The following is an 18,200-nucleotide window of genomic DNA, read 5'->3' as shown; positions in this document are numbered from 1 at the left end:
TATTTTGAAATGCTTTCAAAATCTGACCATCTAGAAATGAAACAAAATCGGTGCAGAGCGTAGTGTGAAAAAATTCCCGATAAAGTAATTTGCCTGGGAGCCTTTGCATTTTTTCTGTATTAGTCACATGACTATGGGCGTGGCCTGATGACGTCATCACTAGTCTTACTGATCATGAAAAAGTTAAAACACATGAAATAACTCTGAACTAACTAAAAATGATGAGGTTGTATGAGAATAAATTTTCCTTAGCAACGGCTCGAAAAGATCGGTTAATGGGCCCTTAATGGATTTCTTCGCGATGTTTCCTACAGATTTCAAAACTTATGAAAAGCGAAACAGACGTTTTCGCTCAAAAGAAGTTCTCAAAAGAGAATTTTAATTCCGAAATTTGTTATAGATACGATTAATTAGTAATTGGATCTCGTATCGTACAATTCAGGGAGTAATCGTGCTCGCTTCGCCCTCGTCCGATTTTGAAATTACTCGCGCGATTACTCCCTGAAATGTACTCCACTCGGACCAATTACTATTACTAATTACCTGCTAAATATGTCTTGCTTGCGAGGAGACCCAAGGGTTAATTATGTTTAGCTGATTTGAGCATTCGAATGTAGACTACGAGTAGTCCCTCTTTCGCTTAGTCCGACGTACGTGACGCGAAAGAACACCGCGTGCGTGACGCGAAAGAAAACCGCGAGAAAAAAATGGCCGCGCGAAATCCTGGGGGCTACTCGTAGTCTAATTCGAATGTAAGTCACGGTAGCGAAAGACTTGCGTTATGCCATAGTGTCACGGAACGTTGAGTATGAACGCTAAACACGATCATTACAAAAGATATGCTAAAATAAAATAATCTCTTTTTGCTAAACAATGAGAATATCTATTCCATTGGTGCTCTGAAATCGTAATCATGAATGTTCGCATGTTTACATTTCAGTTCACCGGCTTCAGCCGTCAAGAAACAGTTTTCTTTTCCTCAGAATTATTTCATACTAACGGAGCCCTCCCACTTACCACTTCCCACCCTACCCTTCTAAAGTGTGCCGTAACAACAGCGCAGCAGAATTGACACAGCAGTCAACATCAAGCGCATCAAAAGTTTCTTCATGTAGGTTCACAATCCTTGCAATTGGATGATGTGTCATTTTACGATGCCGTATTTTTATATTTAAACCAACGTCAGAAAAGTTTTTTCTGCTTGATCCAGGGCTTGATCATCGCTGTAAGCCGGAGGCACTCACCTGCCTAAACACGTAAAGCTGACAGGAGACAACGTCATCAGTGATTATAAACTTTGATGTTCAGTACAGGTTTAAAACGTTTAACGGTTTACATATTTTTATATCAGTTTAGGAATATTATCTTATTTTCATTGGAACAGGTGAGAATCGCCTCGAAGCGATTAATTACTGTTTAAAATCGCCTTTTCCTGAGAGTGCTTACGTCGACCGTCTCACGTATTCCGTATTCTAGTAATTTCCGGTCGAATCTTATCAATATTCATTGGATAACATCTCCCGCCAAACGAACCTCACCCATAGCAACTGAACAAAACATCTCTAAATATAGTATCGACGAACGTCAGGCTTTTGTTTTCCACGTTCTGATTGGTTAGTTGCTTTCGACACGTTGATTCTTATACACAACGAGGTATGACGTAATGGTAGCTGATTGGCTGAACTGGTCCGAACGATCTCGATTTCACAATCGTGTCGCTTTTCAACGTCTATTCATTCACGGAACTTCACTCGACTGTGTCGTATTGGAGTTTCGTCGTTAAAAAAATTCAAATTTACCGGCAAGTCTACTCATCTAAGCGATTCAAAACAAAGATACCGAGAAAATTATTCTCTGAAGACGTCTCTGTGAACATGGATTGCGAAGCAACAAGAATTATCCAAGTTTCGCTGTCGAAAATAACGGACTCGCGTCGTCGGCGTGGCGGTCCTGTGCTACGACGTAATTTACTAGTTTCCCACGTCTTAAACAATGTGTTAACCTCAACAGACTCTGCTTATTGTACATACAGATCGAAAGTGGAGATCGATATGGACATAGACACTGTGGACAACGAAATTGTGCCTTTTGACAAATCGAAAATGACGCCCGATATTCCGGGTGGATCCGTGGAGGCAGGAAATGCGACACATACAGTTCGTTCCGCGGCAAAATCAAATGAAAGAGTCACGGAAATGGAACAAAGCGTGCCCAGAATTGTCAGGAAGGGCAATGTGGAGGTTGTGGACATCGAAAAAGCCGTAAAAGGTGATAATGTGCGTGGGATAGAGAGGAAAACTGAAGTAAAATGTGTAACCGGTTCGAAACGGGCGCGATCACAGTATGGTAATGAACCTTGTGACAGCCACGCGGTTGAGAACAAACGCTTGAAAACTGAAAGCGAGAACGAACCGCCAGTCAAAGAACTGAATTATCAAGAACCTATGGACATCTCAGGACTTGTTAACGTGTTTAGCAGCAGCTTTTCTGGACTTTCTAGTATTCCTAGAGCGACCTCTACAATTGGATCGAATCTGGACTCCTTTCAATGTCTCCCTCAAGTGCAGCCAGTCGGCCGCGTGTTCAGCTGGTCACAGACTGTTGTAGAGGCTTTTTAGCTGTGTTTTCGTACAGTGTTTGTCGTTATTTTTGGCCATTTTTGCCTTTGTTATTGCTGCGTGCTCTTTATAACGCCTGCGTTTAAAGTTCTCCTCTCGCGCGAATATTTATATTGTGACGAAGCTTTGGCTTACGTAATAATTGGAATGATCGTCCGATCTTTGAATGTTTAACCTTCATCTTCGTATTTTCTTATAAAGGGGACTACAGTCATCACACAGTGAATACATTTATCTCTTCATCTCTTACCTTAATTCATATTTTTCGAAAGCTGTTGCTGTAGTAGCTGTTGTCTAAGCATTTCATGGCGCAAGTGTTCTCATGTTTGCATCTTGCTTCGTATAACTTAAAAAAATGTATATTTTCATAAAAGGCATTAAATTTTTTATCTTAATCAAGTTAAAATGAATTACGTATGATATTTTTATTCTTTCTAATGGGCAAGAATCCTCAAACATGTGTTGTTAGAATATGTTGTGGCAAGTCCGTGACACGGATCATTGTCAATTCACGCATTTGTAATATATTTCGACGCGAAATTCTTGTAAAACAAAGAAATACTATGAAAGAAATAAATAATTTGAAAGGAACGTTAGTTGTGGGTTATTTGATTGAAAAAATGTAGCGTTTTCATCGTCTGCATGCAGCTGGACAGGAATATGCCACATCATTGTGTTCCGTGTGGGGTACAAAGTATAAACAATGATTCTAAAATTAACCCTTCTCTAATGGCCGGCCTTTGTTATGAACGCAAGGTCAAGTTCGGTATTGTCAGGTTTCTGTTTACATTACGTCATGGCTGAAATCGTAACCGCGTGTAATGCATTTCACCTTTTGGACAGAATGCTTAAAATATGCTTGGACTTTTAAAGGTTTTCTTCAGAAAGCGTTGCCTGTTTCCAGAAATGTTGTTTTCTTCTTGAGAAATTATGATATTAAAATCTCACAAGTAAATATAAATTGGTTTTGTGTTTATAAAAAGCCTAACTTCCTGATCATCAGTCAAGGAAGACCAAACCATTATTTCCATGATATACTTGCAGTTCTTTTCCCTGGCCCCTCCTTTTGCCCATGGCATCGTGAATTGATTACTCCTGAGAACTAATCCAGAATTTTATATACTGTTTGTGTGGTTTTCAAACACAATGACAGTTGTTGTCTTTCGTTTCTCACTTCCCAAAATACATGTTTTTAAAACAAGAAATTACAGGTTAATGAAATAGGCAAAAAGTGTCACCAGAAAAAGACTTTTTTGCCCTGACCATTTCTCTGTTTTTGTATGGCACAAATGTGAGTGAAATTATTTTTACGGGCTGTTAATGTTTTTTTTTCACAAGAAATTGATGCAAGCAAGGCTTACTGATATCGAGTCATCAAACTCTAACTTTTACATGTCATAATTAATGAGATGAAATTAATGAAATAATTATGATAAAGTCACAAACCCGGAGAGTGACTCTTGGGAGTAAATCTGCTGTTTTTAGTTTTCCCGGTTCATTGGATATCTTGCACTCTCCAGCAATACAGATTTAATTTGGAGGTAAGTAATCAGGCTTTTTTGAAAATCCCACTTTTGCCTCCTGGGATCTTTGTGGGATTGCCAAAAGTAACAAATTTAGGGTGTTTGTCAAGAGAGTTATCTTATTTTATTTTTTCAATGACGATAGGAGAGTCTTAGCATAGATGGAATGTTTCTTATGTGGTCATATCACCACTGTAGAAGTCAGTGGCGTCACCTCCATTTCAGGTCACATAATTTATATCAGTCATGTATGAATAGAACCATTCCAAAGTTTAGATTGCAAGGTGCAGAATAACTAAACCTAACCCCATGAGCATGATAGCTTGGACACCAAAAGCAGCCCCACATTCCTCTACAAGTTGCTCTACAACTTAAAAACCTTTTTGCCAAAAAAAGCTAAATATATTTCATTTGTACAATGTTGTCAAAACATTGCTTCTTCAATACATTGATTGACAGAATTATCCATAAACTCTCTTTGTTTCCCACGTTCTCTCATATTTTTTTGTTGGCATCAGAAGGTAAGAGGGGTGTGGAAGGGGTGTGGCACCCACTTGCCCACCCAGCCCACATGTCCTAATCCTGACGCTCTTTCAAACCGCATTTTCTGAACAAAACGAGATTTGGTTCATTCCATTTCCTGTTCATTTTCGCTCACATGTGCCGTTTAAAGTGCCTATGAAGTAAAAAATAATTGCTGCTACTTTGAAAGGCTTATTAAAGTAAAGAAGAATGGCGTTTCCCTTTTAGAATATCTTTTTTCGTTCTAGAGATATTTACGCTTTTGGATTATGCAAATGAGGAAATTGATGACGTCATAGGTGGTTCCACTTGAACAGTAAAACACTGAATCAAGAATATCTCTAGGAATATTGGAGCAGTGTTCTTCAAACTTGGCACCACAAATGTGCATCACAAAAGAAAGAGAATGACACCTGTGTTGTTGCCATGGCAACACTTTTGGCTCCAGTCTCTTTCTGTGAAAAACCAAATATGCCAATTTGCGACCCTTCGAAAAGGGACAGAGGGTCTTGCTCGGAACACACATGATTCCCATATTGTCCTAACTCTCCCCATTAGATTGTTGGGAGTGGATGATCCTTGTTTAAGATAAAATCTGGTAATGTTCGTTTTAATTGAAACAGGACCAGTGGCATAACTGTTGTCATGGCGATGGCATGACGGGTGTCATTTTGTTTCTTTTGTGATATACATTTCTGATGCCAAGTTTCAAGAACATTGCTTTAATATTTCTAGAGATATTCTTGATTGAGTGTTGAACTGTTTTAGTGGAACCACCAATGACGCCATCACTTATACTATAAAAACGTGAATATCTCTAAAACAAAAAAAGATATTCCAAAAAGGAAAACGCCATTCTTCTTTACTTTGAAAAGCCTTCAAAATCAGCAGCAATTATTTTTTACTTCATAGGCACTTTAATGTATGGCTCTTGGTCGTACAAACACATGATGGCAAAGAAAGGGACATGAGCAGAACGTTTAGCTTCAGTCGCAGCAAATTGTATGCTCTCCTTCAATGAACAGACGAGGACAGATCACCGTACTACAAAAACGTAATAAACCTGTGGTGGAAGTTACAAGGTTAGGCGAAGTTCCTCAGAAGCTGTCAGCCGGTCTGGGCTACATGTCCTTTGAATACCCATGCGAGAGCATGATGGCTGATAGCCCGAATCAGCCCCCTCTACAGGATGTGAAGGTCAGTACGCCTTGATTGATGTTCAAAGAGTCTTCAAAGGAAACTCAGCACTGTGTAAAGGGTTGAACGGAGGATTAGCTCTGTGCTTGGGGCTTCATTTGGGGGGTGTTGGTTAGAGATGAACTTAATATCTCCATGATTGGCTCTCATAGCTATGTAAAGTAAAGAATTAAAACAAATCGAATTCTTTGGCGGCGGTAGATCATGTTCTACATTCTTTAGGAACAGTTTGTAGCATCAAGGCTGAACTGGGTTAGGATTGATTAAAACCGAAAGTCTAGGCTTGCACTGTATTAACACGTAAACGGTTACCAGACTTTTTGTGAAGAAGGGAAAAAACTATATCGTAAGATCGAGTGAACATTTTCGCGAAACTGATTACAAGCATTTAATTTTTCTTACACTTACAGTTAAATGTTACATTGCTAGTTTATAATGGAAAATCATGTTTCCACAGTTCTTACAGCTACACGTCTTCGTGACCTACTCACTTTACAATATGTAAACTAAAATAAGCTAAAAAGATCATTAAATCTCAACTGAGTACCCTGGTTTTTAAATCAATAGAAACTTGTACAATTCTCTGAACTGACACTTCGACGTCTTATATCCTCGCAGTAAAAAGCTCGCCTCATGGCAAAATGGGAGAGGGCTGTAATTAAGAGAAAATTGTATCGAACGAATAACTGCGAGTAAAGCATATGCTTTTCGCTGGATTTTGTTTGGGTGGGGGGGGGGGGGGGAGAAAAAGAGACTTGAAGCAAAACTACAAAACGGACATATCTACAAGAAGTAGTGACTGAATTGGCAAACCTCATGGGATGTAAGATATGAGTAAAGAATGCTCAGGGGAAGTGAAAATTAAACGGAATGGCGAGAATCGAAAAAGAAAACTCAAAGCCGGCCAAAACCCTTAGGGCCCGTAGGGTAAGGAAGTTTATGCTTCAAAGAAAGGTGTGATTTAAACCGTAATCAAACTACCGTTCTGTACTTGCTACATGTGAGTCTAAACGCGGCTAGCCTCCGCTAAGTGTTGTTTTACATGTAAACCTTAATTTCAGCCACTAAACAGGCCTTACCTAGAAGACGTCGTAATTGCCCATAACAATTCACAAAATAATTGTGGACGTAGCAAGTAACTTTAGTAACTGATAACTACATGCAGTGGTGCACAGCCAGACTGAAACTTCTATACGATTTCAAACAAATCTCCCTTCGACAACACTAAGTGTGACCTACTTTTGGGTTTTCTACGGGTCTACGGGTTGAAAAAAGCATCAGGTTACATAGTCATGCATAGTTAAGCTCACGGAAACTTAGAATGGCTCTAGCCACTTTTTCTTGTGTATCTTCATCATTGCGCAATCCCAGGCGAAATGCACGATCAAACTCCATCTGGATGGCATCGATATCACCTCCGACTCTTGATCCGTATTCCCTCACAGTGTACCCTCCAGAGAAATAGCTTTCACCGTTTGGACTCGGGTCTTGGGTGGAGGGTACAGCATCTAGCCCTTCTTCATTCATAAAGTGGCCAAGACTTCTGTTACCTTGGACGAAATCTTTGAAACAAACATTGTCATTTCCACACCAGTACTGGCCAAGGCTTCTGATAGAGCTCCGGCTAATGGTGTAGCTTCCACTGTCGAGTCTGCTGCCGGGAATGGCGTAACCAAGCTCCGTCCTTGCAGGTGTATGTGTTTGGCCATGGACATCGAGGAGGAAGCCAGGACCGGAGACAGCCGATCTTGCTTGGTTGATGAAGTTGGTGTAGTCTTGATAGGCCGTAATTGCGTCTGGTACATTAAAAGTTGCTTCATTGATCTCTCTGTTGGCATCAAGCTTCCTCCTACTTAGCATGTTGTATACAACATGTGGTCGAAAACCTGTGACAACATACAGATAATTTTTATCTCATGTTAAATATTATAATTTTATCGCGAGGCGTAACAGAAAGCAGAGTACTTTTGGCGCTTGTCCTCCACTGACACTTATTTAGACGATTCCGCTCAAAGTTCGAGCAATAAGTACAAAACTTATTTACTAAAAATCTGCTCATGGCACGGTAACTTTTGGAATACTGTTTAAAACAACTCACTTTAGTTCATTTATCTAAGTGACCCCACGTTTAAATTCTCAAGCATTCTCGAGAAAGTTAAGGTCAAACGTCGTAAGATTGCTTAAAGCATGTGTTATTGTGTTTTTAACTCACGCGAAACGTCTGTTTTAATTGAAATATGGATAACTTCAGTTCAATTTTCTCTCGCGGGGTCAGCTTGAGAGCTTAAGTCTCGATAAGTTCTTCTCACCTGTATTCAAAATATTGCCATACCATGAGGGCTTTTGGTAACTTATTTTTTTTCGAATGTTCTGCGGAAATCATTTTAAACAGGAAGAGTTGTAACCCAGTTGTAAAGTTATCCTCCGACTGGAATATATGTTCAAGTGCTCATGCTTAATATGCTCTGCTATCCAAAAAGATTCTCCATACAGTGTATATATGGGTTATTATTATCATTATGTAGTGGTAGTGGTAGTGGTAGTGGTAGTGGTAGTGGTAGTGGTAATGGTAGTGGTCGTGGTCGTGGTAGTGGTAGTGGTAGTGGTAGTAGTAGTAGACTTTATTGGAGAGGGTAACATTTGACAGTAACAAATCTGATAAACTAATGGCCCTCGAAATATTGACCGGCGGGTAGTCCCGAGAGGGCAAGATAGCTCCATCATGCCTGCTCGGGTAGCCAATCACAGCGCAGGATTTGATTTATCTTGCCCGCTCGCGGAGCTAGCCATATAATAACGCCAGTTAATGGGAAACCCTTGTTTTTCAACTAAATGACAAATATCCCTCACCTGTAATGTCTTTGATTTTGTCTGCAATGTCTTGCGCGATCGCTCTAGTGTACAGGTCATTGAATGTTCGGGCATCACAATCTGTACTTGTGGTACCACAGTCGTGCGTCCAGACGCATTTACCAAAACTATCTTTACAGCCATCCGCTCTGTCAGGCCAATTGGCAAGATTATCCTGAGTTGATGGTCTCTTAAAGCCACCATGAGGAGCGGTGATTATGATGTTCATATCACCATGTTCGTACTTTGTGTAGTTTTTGAATCCCGTTTCCACCGTTACTGTAGACTGGATACCAGGAAGAAAAATGCCACAGAGAACAAGGTGGTAGATAGACATGATCTGTAGGATAGTTTGAATAGGCTTAACCCTTTTACTGCCAAATTTTCACAAAAATGCCGTTTTTAACCGTTAAATCAGTCCCTTTTGGCTGCCATGACGCTAAATGGGTCTTAGTTTTGCTGAAAAAGCAATTTTTTTTTTTTTTTACAGAAAGATAGATTTCCCCAAGATTAGGTACAAAAATGTAAAATATTTTAATTTGGCGCACGCGCATAAGCCAAAATTTAGACTTGTTTTCGTTTGTTTGTTTTTGCGATTGCCCGTTCCGATTTTTTTCTTGCCCCTTTCCTTTCTTTTTTCTCGGCCCTTTTACTCTCGCTACCTTTTGCGGTTCATATTCTTTTTGGCTGCCGTAAAAAGTTGGGCGTTAATTGAGTGAAGATTATAGGAACCGGTGGAGTGAAACACACCCACCAAAAATTTCCCGATTGTGGTGGGGGTGGAGGGTACGGTGTGTGTGTGTGAGGGTGGGGGTCCTTCAGTCAGGGATTCTAATCAGCCACTAGCTCGCGCAGAAAAAGGTTGAGATCCAAACTAAACTGAACATGTCAATTCACCGTTGGTGTGTGTTATAGAAGTTCAGGTTTATTTGATATTATTCTGTTGACTGACGGAAAAGATAATTGTTCGATCTACCTGGGACGTCATTGTCTTGACGGTAGTCAAGGTAGAAATCTAATAATGATTGAGCTGAATGCTTCAGGCTGTTTCTTCTCGACCACGCAAATGATATGATCATCAAACGAACGAATTTTAATACTACAATACGATATACAAATAAATCACCCAACTGAGCCTGGAGAGGACGCCTCGAACGCACAGAAAAGTAAATATTGGTTTCGAATGCGTTGGTATCGAGCTACCTCGATCAATTGAAAAAGAGAATACTAAACATTTCTGAGCAAAACAGCAACAGAACGCAAATGTCACAAATCTCAAGAATTCACACTGTTGACACCGTTGAAATTTTCAAAGTTGTGCAAAGCATGGAAAACCTGTACTCAAATGTTTGCCACCAAAACAAATGCAACCTGAAGAGATTATTAAAAATAATTACTGGATGATATGAAAAAAAAAAAGTTGGGCAATAAAGGCACTTCGTTTCAGTTTACTTAGGTCTGTTTACTTGCCTTGTATAAAAAGGTATTCAGGGAACATGAAAAATTTCAATGTTGTATTTAGACAAACGTTTTCTCACACATATCATTCAAGTTTTCATTCATTAAAATCCGACAAAACAACAGTGTTATGACAATGGCAACTTTTACTTGGTCACGTCAATAATTTTGATCGAGTTACTTACCTGTACAATCACTCAAATTGATATGGACTGATCTCTAAGAAGTTCCGCTTCACTCTGTCTTCAATGAGTTGAATGCTCAAGTGAGAATGCACAACGGAGGCAAAGCCCATTTATAATCCTTTTTTGATGCGTAAACATGCGTAACATGCTCTGTACGATTCCGTTTCCGTTGGACAGTTACTTAGGAGCTAATGTCACCAGCGCAACCAACTTGTTTTAATTAGTATAGGTAATCATACGGTTTCGAGTTCAATTTGGAATTAATTTGCACGAGTGAGTTTTTCAAAAAGTTGAAATTGCACGAGCCGCTTCGGCGAGTGTAATTTCAGCTTTTTGAAAAACTCACAAGTGCAAATTAACTCCAAATTGAACGAGAAAAACCGTATGATTACTTATTACTAATATAAACATGAAAAAATTTGCACGGAGGAAGTGCCGGAAGATCTTTCTTGAAGCCATTTTTTCTCATTTGAGAAAACTTTTTTCAAAGTTTCAGCACAAAATTTTCGTCATCATTTTACGTGATATCATTTTCTTAGAAAAGTTCCTATTGTCTTTCAGTCAATCATAGTCCAGAATTTCGATGTGTAATTTGCACTGTTACACTTTTTGCACTGGTGTTACACTTGAACTGCACTGCTCTTAGCCAATCAGAATCGAGTAATTTTTTCATGTGTATTATTAAAGAAATAACATTCTTCTTCAGTGACCTGTCCATCTGTTTCAGTTCAAGAAAGACATTGTCTGCATTGTTCTTGTTCGACTTATTAGTTGCCGTGACATCTCGTGTAGTATAACAATTTACATTTTTCCTTAGCGACCTCAGTGTCTCGTCTCGCGTTTGCTTCAGTCCACTGAATTATCATGCACGTTTGCCCAGAAACACAGGAAGATTCCCTCACCCCCTAGCTTTTGCCCTCAATCACGTTCTGCGCACGCAAAAAAAGGAATTTGGATGTTATTTTCGCCTTGTTCTTTCGCAGACGTCAGGTTAGAAACTGTTCCAAGATGTAAACTATATATCTCTGCGGAGCCATTGTTCGGCTCATTAAATCTTCAATTCAGTCCACAGAGCTTGTCGTTAACTAACCGCTTGGTTCCGGTGACGCCACGTTGTCCTGGTGGTGTTAGGGTACTGAAAGTATACATTTGATAGTTTCTTGGGAGCTATGTGGCCGCATTGTATCAAATACTTCAAGAATTTACATTTTTCCTTAGTGATCTTAGTACGTCGCGGTTTTTCAGTCTATCGAACTCGTCTACAAACAAACTTTTATACCCCGGCCCTTCAGCCCCACGGGGTTATGGCAAAAAGTGAAACTCTTATCTCAATAGAAACATTATCTATATAATGTCATCATTTATACGTTGTCCTTTTGCAGACGGCGGGCAATAAATGTAAGATGTGTCCGTACATCTGCAGGATCAACGTCTGGGTGACTACCGTTAGTCGCTTTGCCAAGCCCCTTGGTAGTCTTGGTTCCCATGACGTCACGTTGCCGGTGCTTAGATCAGAGTCGATATTTTTGTCTCTAAGTTTAAATGCATGAATGTTTTCTACACTTCAGCTTACATTTAACAGTTACTTAGCAGCTAATACAACCGCCTCGATATATATATATATTGGACCATTGTCTCAGTCCACTGAATTCGTCTGTCACGAAACAAGAATAAAATCCAACGAAAGCCTAAACATTTTTCGCCAACGTTCATAGTCTCTAACATAACCTGAATGTCGATTACCTTACGATGCTGCTTATCAACTGGAAGAGTTAAAACTGCATAAAAATCTCAGCAACACAAAACTGCGGTGGTCGTCGTGTCTGTGACGTCATCTTGTTTTAAGCAGCCACGAGGGAAATCACGTCTCTATTTACATTTTTCCTTATATCCCGCATTTCTTTCTGCCCATGATAATCCTCTTAGAATAACATCTAAAACGTAAAACTTATCGCAAGCGTCAATGACCGCCACAAGATCACGTCTTTGGTCATTCACATTGTTTTGTCGGCTGGACGGAGAAGAAAGTTACAAAATAAATGCATGTCACGAGCAGTGTCGTCACTCTTCTTATACTCAATGTGCAGACGTCTGCTAGTGTTGTAGGGGGCACATAAGAGTGGGTTAAAACACCATTGACGAAGTGTATTAAATTATTTCTATAATTAAAAAGCTGAAACAAGTAATGGTTCAATGTAGAACAGGTAGAACAAAGATCCTCCATGGGAAGAAGCAATGGTTCCCTGTCCGTAGCACAACAGAAGTTTGTTCTTCTGACGTCACACGTTATCTTGACATTACCATATATGGGTAGAAATTGAACAGCAGCTTGGGGAGTTGTTATGTATAGCCCGACGCCATATAAAAAATGCCTTGTATAACTACAAAGCTAAGTTCCATTCTTGAGACCCGACTGCTCTGGGCAGTTTGTTGACGTACAAACATGCGCAAACGCATTGAGTTGCAGCGCTTGAAAATCCCCTGAACGAGGAGTCAAGCTAAGATATGGGTTACTTTTGCATTTATCTTGGCATTGTTTTCCTAAAAGTCTATTAACTCCCCCAAAATACTGGAGTGAAATACTACTTCGAAATCAGAGATTCCGCGGCAACCAATGAAGAGGCGAATGGAATAACTTAATCTTGATTAACCCCACGAGATAATCATCTCAACTAAAGCCCCTTTGACGATTTTCAAATTTACCAGCATTTCCTCGACTTTTTGTGACCAGCGCCAACTGAACCCTGTCGCTAAGGACTAGTAGTCCGTGAAACTACATTTCATTGAGCATGATAATTTATAGTATTTTCATATAAAACTTATTTTAGATACACTGTGCAGTTGACAACTTTTTCCTTCGCTTACTATAAATAAATCAACTAAAAAAAACAATATTACATATAACTTTTACAATGGTTTCTTAAACACTTCTGCTTCTTGTATAGACAGTAAAGTTCCAAAAACAAAGTGCTGTATGACAGGAAACTTGGAGAGGACCTGCACAATGGACAAAAAAAAAAACCAAACAAACAAACAAAGAGCAACAACGTGCATTAATAACGAACAGAGTTCACTTCGATGCTTATTGAATACTGACATATAGTAGCTACATTCTTCTCTTTGTAATAAATAAAATCAACAGATAATGCTATTTCTTCTGATGAATGAGAATTATGTACAGTTGACACATACCTCAGCTTTGTACATTTTTAACAAACCAGAGTTGACTTTGTCCCAAGTTTTCACAGAACTTATACCCCATAATACATTAGAGTGTTCTGCAAAAGGTCCTGTTTTCATCTTCAAAACAAAAAAGTGAAGGGACAAAAAATATGGGTTATACAATAATCGTTTATTGATTACTGAAATTAAATTTTGGCTTTCCATTCCCTTATCAATGATTACACTGTACCTTGATGCAAGGGAACTGTAAGTTTAGTATACAAAAATGTTTAAGAGCTTGGTTGAAGAAGAGCCAAAAAGGAAGAGATGTGAGGGTCATAAACAATATTGACATTTCATTCCATGTACTGTCCATATTTGATTTCATCTGTTTAACAAATTAAAATGTACGAAATTAGCACATTCTACCTGCCATTTAATGATGGGAATAAAGTATTAACTAACCTCGTCAATAAACCTGATGCAGCCTAAGAACATATAATCCTCGTGATGACGTTCTGAAACAGTTGGTTTAACAAAGTCCTCTGGTTGTAAACTAGGATGGCCTACCAGGAAAAGTGAGAGTACTGAAATAATGGTTACCAAGGTTCATTACAGGAGGTGGGAGTGTACGTTGCCAGGGAGCCTATTTCTGTTTAAGGCGTTGAGAAGGAGGAGCCGCTTTCACATAGATACATGTACCAATGATTATTGCTTACTTTCTATGACTAAGCACATGCCATGTTGGGAATTGAAAAGGGCATGATTAAAAGACAAGGCCTGGGCTTTTCCAGTATTAATTACCCATGCAGCCCTTCCTTGACATAACCAACTTACATGACAGTGCAGAATGATTAAATGCTCTGGCTTTATATTGGTATGATATGTCCCTGAGACCTTTCTTTGTGCAACAAAAATGACAATTCAATTGGAACGAGTCCCTGATCATAGTTTCATTCAAGGTATTGGAGGAAGCCAAGGGCAATGAAAAGAGGACAAATATTGTATCTCCAGGCCTTAAGCTCTATGTGAAAATCGCAATACCTCCCAAAGATACATAATACAAACTATAAAATTTATACATGATTAGAAATCAAAGCTACAAGGTTGTGGGGTGTACTTGAAAAGGTAGCATATGACTATGACTACCAGTAAAATCATAATAACTTATAATAATGCAATAATAATTATCATTCACATTTACCTACCAATCAACTGAGAGCTCCCCCAGATGAAAGGGAGAAATTGAAAATCATCCAGTCCCCATACCCCTTGACTGCCAGCTGGCTCCATCCTGTATGTTAGCTGCAACCTTCTCATGAGTTTTAAATACCTAAACAGTACATAAACATAGCCTTTACTATCTAGCATACACTGTAAATTATACAAATGTAGAAGGGCTAATTACATAAGGAATAGAAAGGGAAAGAAAAGGAAATTCTGAGGCATCTTAATTAATCACTAAATTAGCTGAAAATAATGAAGAACCAGAATAATGTCATGAAGAAGATGAACCTTCCAAGTTAAAACTAGACTTTATAAGGTGTGGAAACAGGCATGGTATTGGCTCTTTTAGGCCCAGAGACCTTTGATCAGAACTGGAAACTACACAAGAAAGGTTTTTGACATCCTGCTTATGGTATGGCTCTACAAATACGTAGTGAATGTAAGTGTATTGAATAAAGCACAAGGACATTCAAGTGTGTGAAAAGCGTAAGCATAAAACAATCACAACATCAAACATGCACTACTAAAGAGATGAACACTATTATGAATATTGTTATGTACATGTACAGTTGGGTAAAAAGACAAAAGATTTGTATTGTCATAGTTAGCAGTAAAACATCATGTTACTAGTAAGTGAACCTTAATATAGACATAATATAGCATTGAGTGTATGTGTCCATCTATTGCTTGAAATGTACTTGCCTTTGAAACACTTTAAACACTATCGAAACATAGTCACTCTGGTCCAACACTCTGAGTTTAAACAAACAGCACAAAAAAGCAACAAAACAAGCTTCATGACCTGTAATAAACACAGGGAGCAATTTCTTTAATTTCAAAATTACATTTAAATAACAACTGTACACATTCTTTGAAAAAAATTACTGCTATCTGACAAAGTTGATCCATACTCATTGCATGAGAATGAAATCCAATTTCCAATCATAAAACCCACTGCTGTGCTCGAAGGAGGAATGCAGGTGCATAACACAATATCATTTTTACTAGACTGCAAAATCTCAAACACATTCCCCACCCCCACTCTAACTAAATATGGCTGAGGAGAAACCTTTTGAACAAATAAAATACAAGCTCAAAGACTGTTTCCACGTAAAAAGTTACCAAATTAACCCACTGAATAATGGACTATTACATCTGCACAAAAATATATGGCATACTAGCATATTTGGTAGGGCACAAAAGTTCAACAATGGCTATTTAAAATCCGGGGGGGGGGGGGACTTCCATACAAAGGACTGGGATGCTTGTTGGAAAATTTGATTTAAACCCCTAAAGGAGACCAATCTGGGCGTGGCTCAAGCTTTATTTGACTCCTAAAAGATACCACTTAAAACAGACAAAAAATATGGACTACAACGACAGCATTTTAAAATGATTTTCTCAGATGTAAAGATAAAGAGACCTAGATCAATAAAATTAGTGACATTTCCTCCTGAACACCCTAAGAGAGGCCAAAATTCCTATGATTTGCACCCCTAAATGAGAAAACGAGACTGAAAACAAGAAGTATTCATAAGAGAGTCACAATTGATCTAATAAAGTATCACTTGCACATTTTGAAGTATTGAATATACCTGTTCCATAGTCTATTCTTGTTTTGTTGCCAAAGCCATCTAACAGGAAGTAAATAAGGAAACAAAGTGTTATATTACTGCACTAGTCAATACATTTAAAAGAGACACTGACCCTCCCTCAGAATTGTTCTTTTGCAACAATGCAACTGGAGAAAACAGATGCACTCTGATTAATAGGAAAGAAAGTTGTACATTGCACATGTACATAATTTGCTCAAGGAGATTAGAAAAGGGATATAATAAGAGATACGAGAGGTTGATATTTCATCACAATAGAACTGGCAATACACTACCTTGTTTGCTATACTTATCACTGAAACTTTGGAATTGTTGGACTGGTTTATTCCCACAAGTAACTGACATCTGCATGTTCTCAATTCTAATAATACTACTGTACACCTACAATCAGCCACAGCACATCAAAGATGGTGCCATTTTATCCGGTCAACAAAAAAGCACACTGGCTGCAGTGTTCACTTTGACTGAAACAAACCTTTTAGATATGCTGCAAGTTCTGTGCTGGCTCCCAGAAACTTTTCAGGGAGAAGTGCTTCACTGAAAGAGTTGGCACTCTGTTGAAAAAGTGACACTCAGTGAGTCATTGTAAACTTCTTCCACCTGACAAAAACTGCAAAGCATTATCACTGTTAAAAACTCTTGACAAGTACTAGCTCATTAGTCCTAAGGAACTGTACTCAAGGTCAATTCTCCATACAATTTCCATAAGTTTTGTACTGAGATCAGTTTGGAGGATTTGGAAATATATCAAGATAACATGTTCACATTGATGAGATTTTTTGTTACTGTCACGTCAATGTCTTTTATACAACACAATGCAGTTGAAACTCCTAAACACAAACACCCTCAGGATTAGAAAACGTGTCCACTTGAGAGAGGTGTCTGTTTAACATTAAAAATTCAATCTTCACACATGGCTGGGACAGTGACTAATTGTCTGCTTATGATAGTTGTCCACCTATACGAGGTGTCCATTAGCTCAGGTCTGACTGTAACCTGAAGAGAAGTACCTTTTGAATTAGTTAGTTAATAAGCTTCATCTTGCCTAACCTCTTCCAGCTTACCACACCATGTCCTAAAAGCCTTGTTTCCAAACCGCTGTGGTTGGTCAATGGGTGGAATTTCACCAATCCATGTATCCATGGTTTCTAACATATCAATCAGTTTATTTGAAGCCTTCAATAAAAATAATATTACTCAATAAATTAGTTGCACTTCACTGGTTTCTCAAGGAAGAAGTCTTCAACAAAGTGTTTTGTTGTATATAGCAAAAAGCCAAAACGAAAGCAACCACAAGAGTGAAATAAATGACTGACTACAATGAAACTCATTTATTGCACATAGCATGCCCATCTATATTTGAATTGCTCTGCTGCATATGTTTTGGAGAAAAAAAGTAGTTTACTTAAGTTTAAATCATTGAAGTCAACTGCATTTAGAGAAGTACATGTAGCTTTGGGGCTAAAACAATCACTGTTTGGAGAGAATGGTATTATCACAAACAATAAATTGAAAGGCATGTTATGTTACCTCAGATACATGACAATCTGCTGACATTGACTTTCCTTTGACAGCATCATTCAGGGTGATGACAAATCCAAGATAATCACTGTATGCCTGTCAATCAATCAATCAATCAATCAATCAATCAGATAGTCAGTCAGGTAGCATGGAAAGTAAGTTCCATATCACATAAGATAAGATGACAAGTAGCTATGGAAGAAACAATGTGCAACACAGGAGGTGACCAGCTGCACACCTACACCTACACCTACACCTACATGTAGCACCTACCAGCATCACCTTAGCAGAATACTGTATGTATATCAAGTAACCCAGCTAGCA

The 18,200-nt window shown here is 38.7% G+C and overlaps 3 protein-coding genes across 3 annotated transcripts in view; 1 reads left to right on the top strand and 2 right to left on the bottom strand.

Annotated features, from left to right (window-relative positions):
• Positions 1-1,713: 1,713 nt before the first annotated feature.
• LOC110054516 (uncharacterized) lies at positions 1,714-3,209 on the top strand. Its single transcript, XM_020760845.2, has one exon. It carries the CDS (start codon positions 1,875-1,877, stop codon positions 2,616-2,618), a length of 744 nt encoding a protein of 247 aa, XP_020616504.1. The 5' UTR covers positions 1,714-1,874; the 3' UTR covers positions 2,619-3,209.
• Positions 3,210-6,223: 3,014 nt separating this feature from the next.
• On the bottom strand, positions 6,224-12,358 carry LOC110054521 (uncharacterized). Its single transcript, XM_020760850.2, has 3 exons — positions 10,354-12,358; positions 8,711-9,050; positions 6,224-7,746 (listed from the first exon to the last, which is right to left on the bottom strand). Exons 2-3 carry the CDS (start codon positions 9,045-9,047, stop codon positions 7,151-7,153), a joined length of 933 nt encoding a protein of 310 aa, XP_020616509.2. The 5' UTR covers positions 9,048-9,050; positions 10,354-12,358; the 3' UTR covers positions 6,224-7,150.
• A 773-nt stretch (positions 12,359-13,131) lies between these two features.
• Positions 13,132-18,200, bottom strand: part of LOC110054518 (serine/threonine-protein phosphatase 2A activator-like) — a 6,997-nt gene continuing 1,928 nt past the window's right edge. Inside the window, exons 3-11 of the mRNA XM_020760847.2 lie at positions 17,886-17,972; positions 17,406-17,531; positions 16,831-16,909; positions 16,338-16,376; positions 15,445-15,544; positions 14,724-14,848; positions 13,981-14,081; positions 13,546-13,653; positions 13,132-13,350 (exon numbers count right to left, since the gene is read on the bottom strand). Of these exons, the coding sequence (XP_020616506.2) occupies positions 13,261-13,350; positions 13,546-13,653; positions 13,981-14,081; positions 14,724-14,848; positions 15,445-15,544; positions 16,338-16,376; positions 16,831-16,909; positions 17,406-17,531; positions 17,886-17,972 (855 nt within the window). The 3' untranslated portion in view covers positions 13,132-13,260. The remainder of the gene's footprint in view (positions 13,351-13,545; positions 13,654-13,980; positions 14,082-14,723; positions 14,849-15,444; positions 15,545-16,337; positions 16,377-16,830; positions 16,910-17,405; positions 17,532-17,885; positions 17,973-18,200) is intronic.

Source organism: Orbicella faveolata, unplaced genomic scaffold, assembly GCF_042242905.1.
Source record: "Orbicella faveolata isolate gen_17 unplaced genomic scaffold, um_ofav_v1 contig_36, whole genome shotgun sequence".
Taxonomy (NCBI): Eukaryota; Metazoa; Cnidaria; class Anthozoa; order Scleractinia; family Merulinidae; genus Orbicella; species Orbicella faveolata.
The sequence above is the reverse complement of the archived record's forward strand: the minus strand, read 5'-3'. Positions and strand labels throughout refer to the sequence as shown.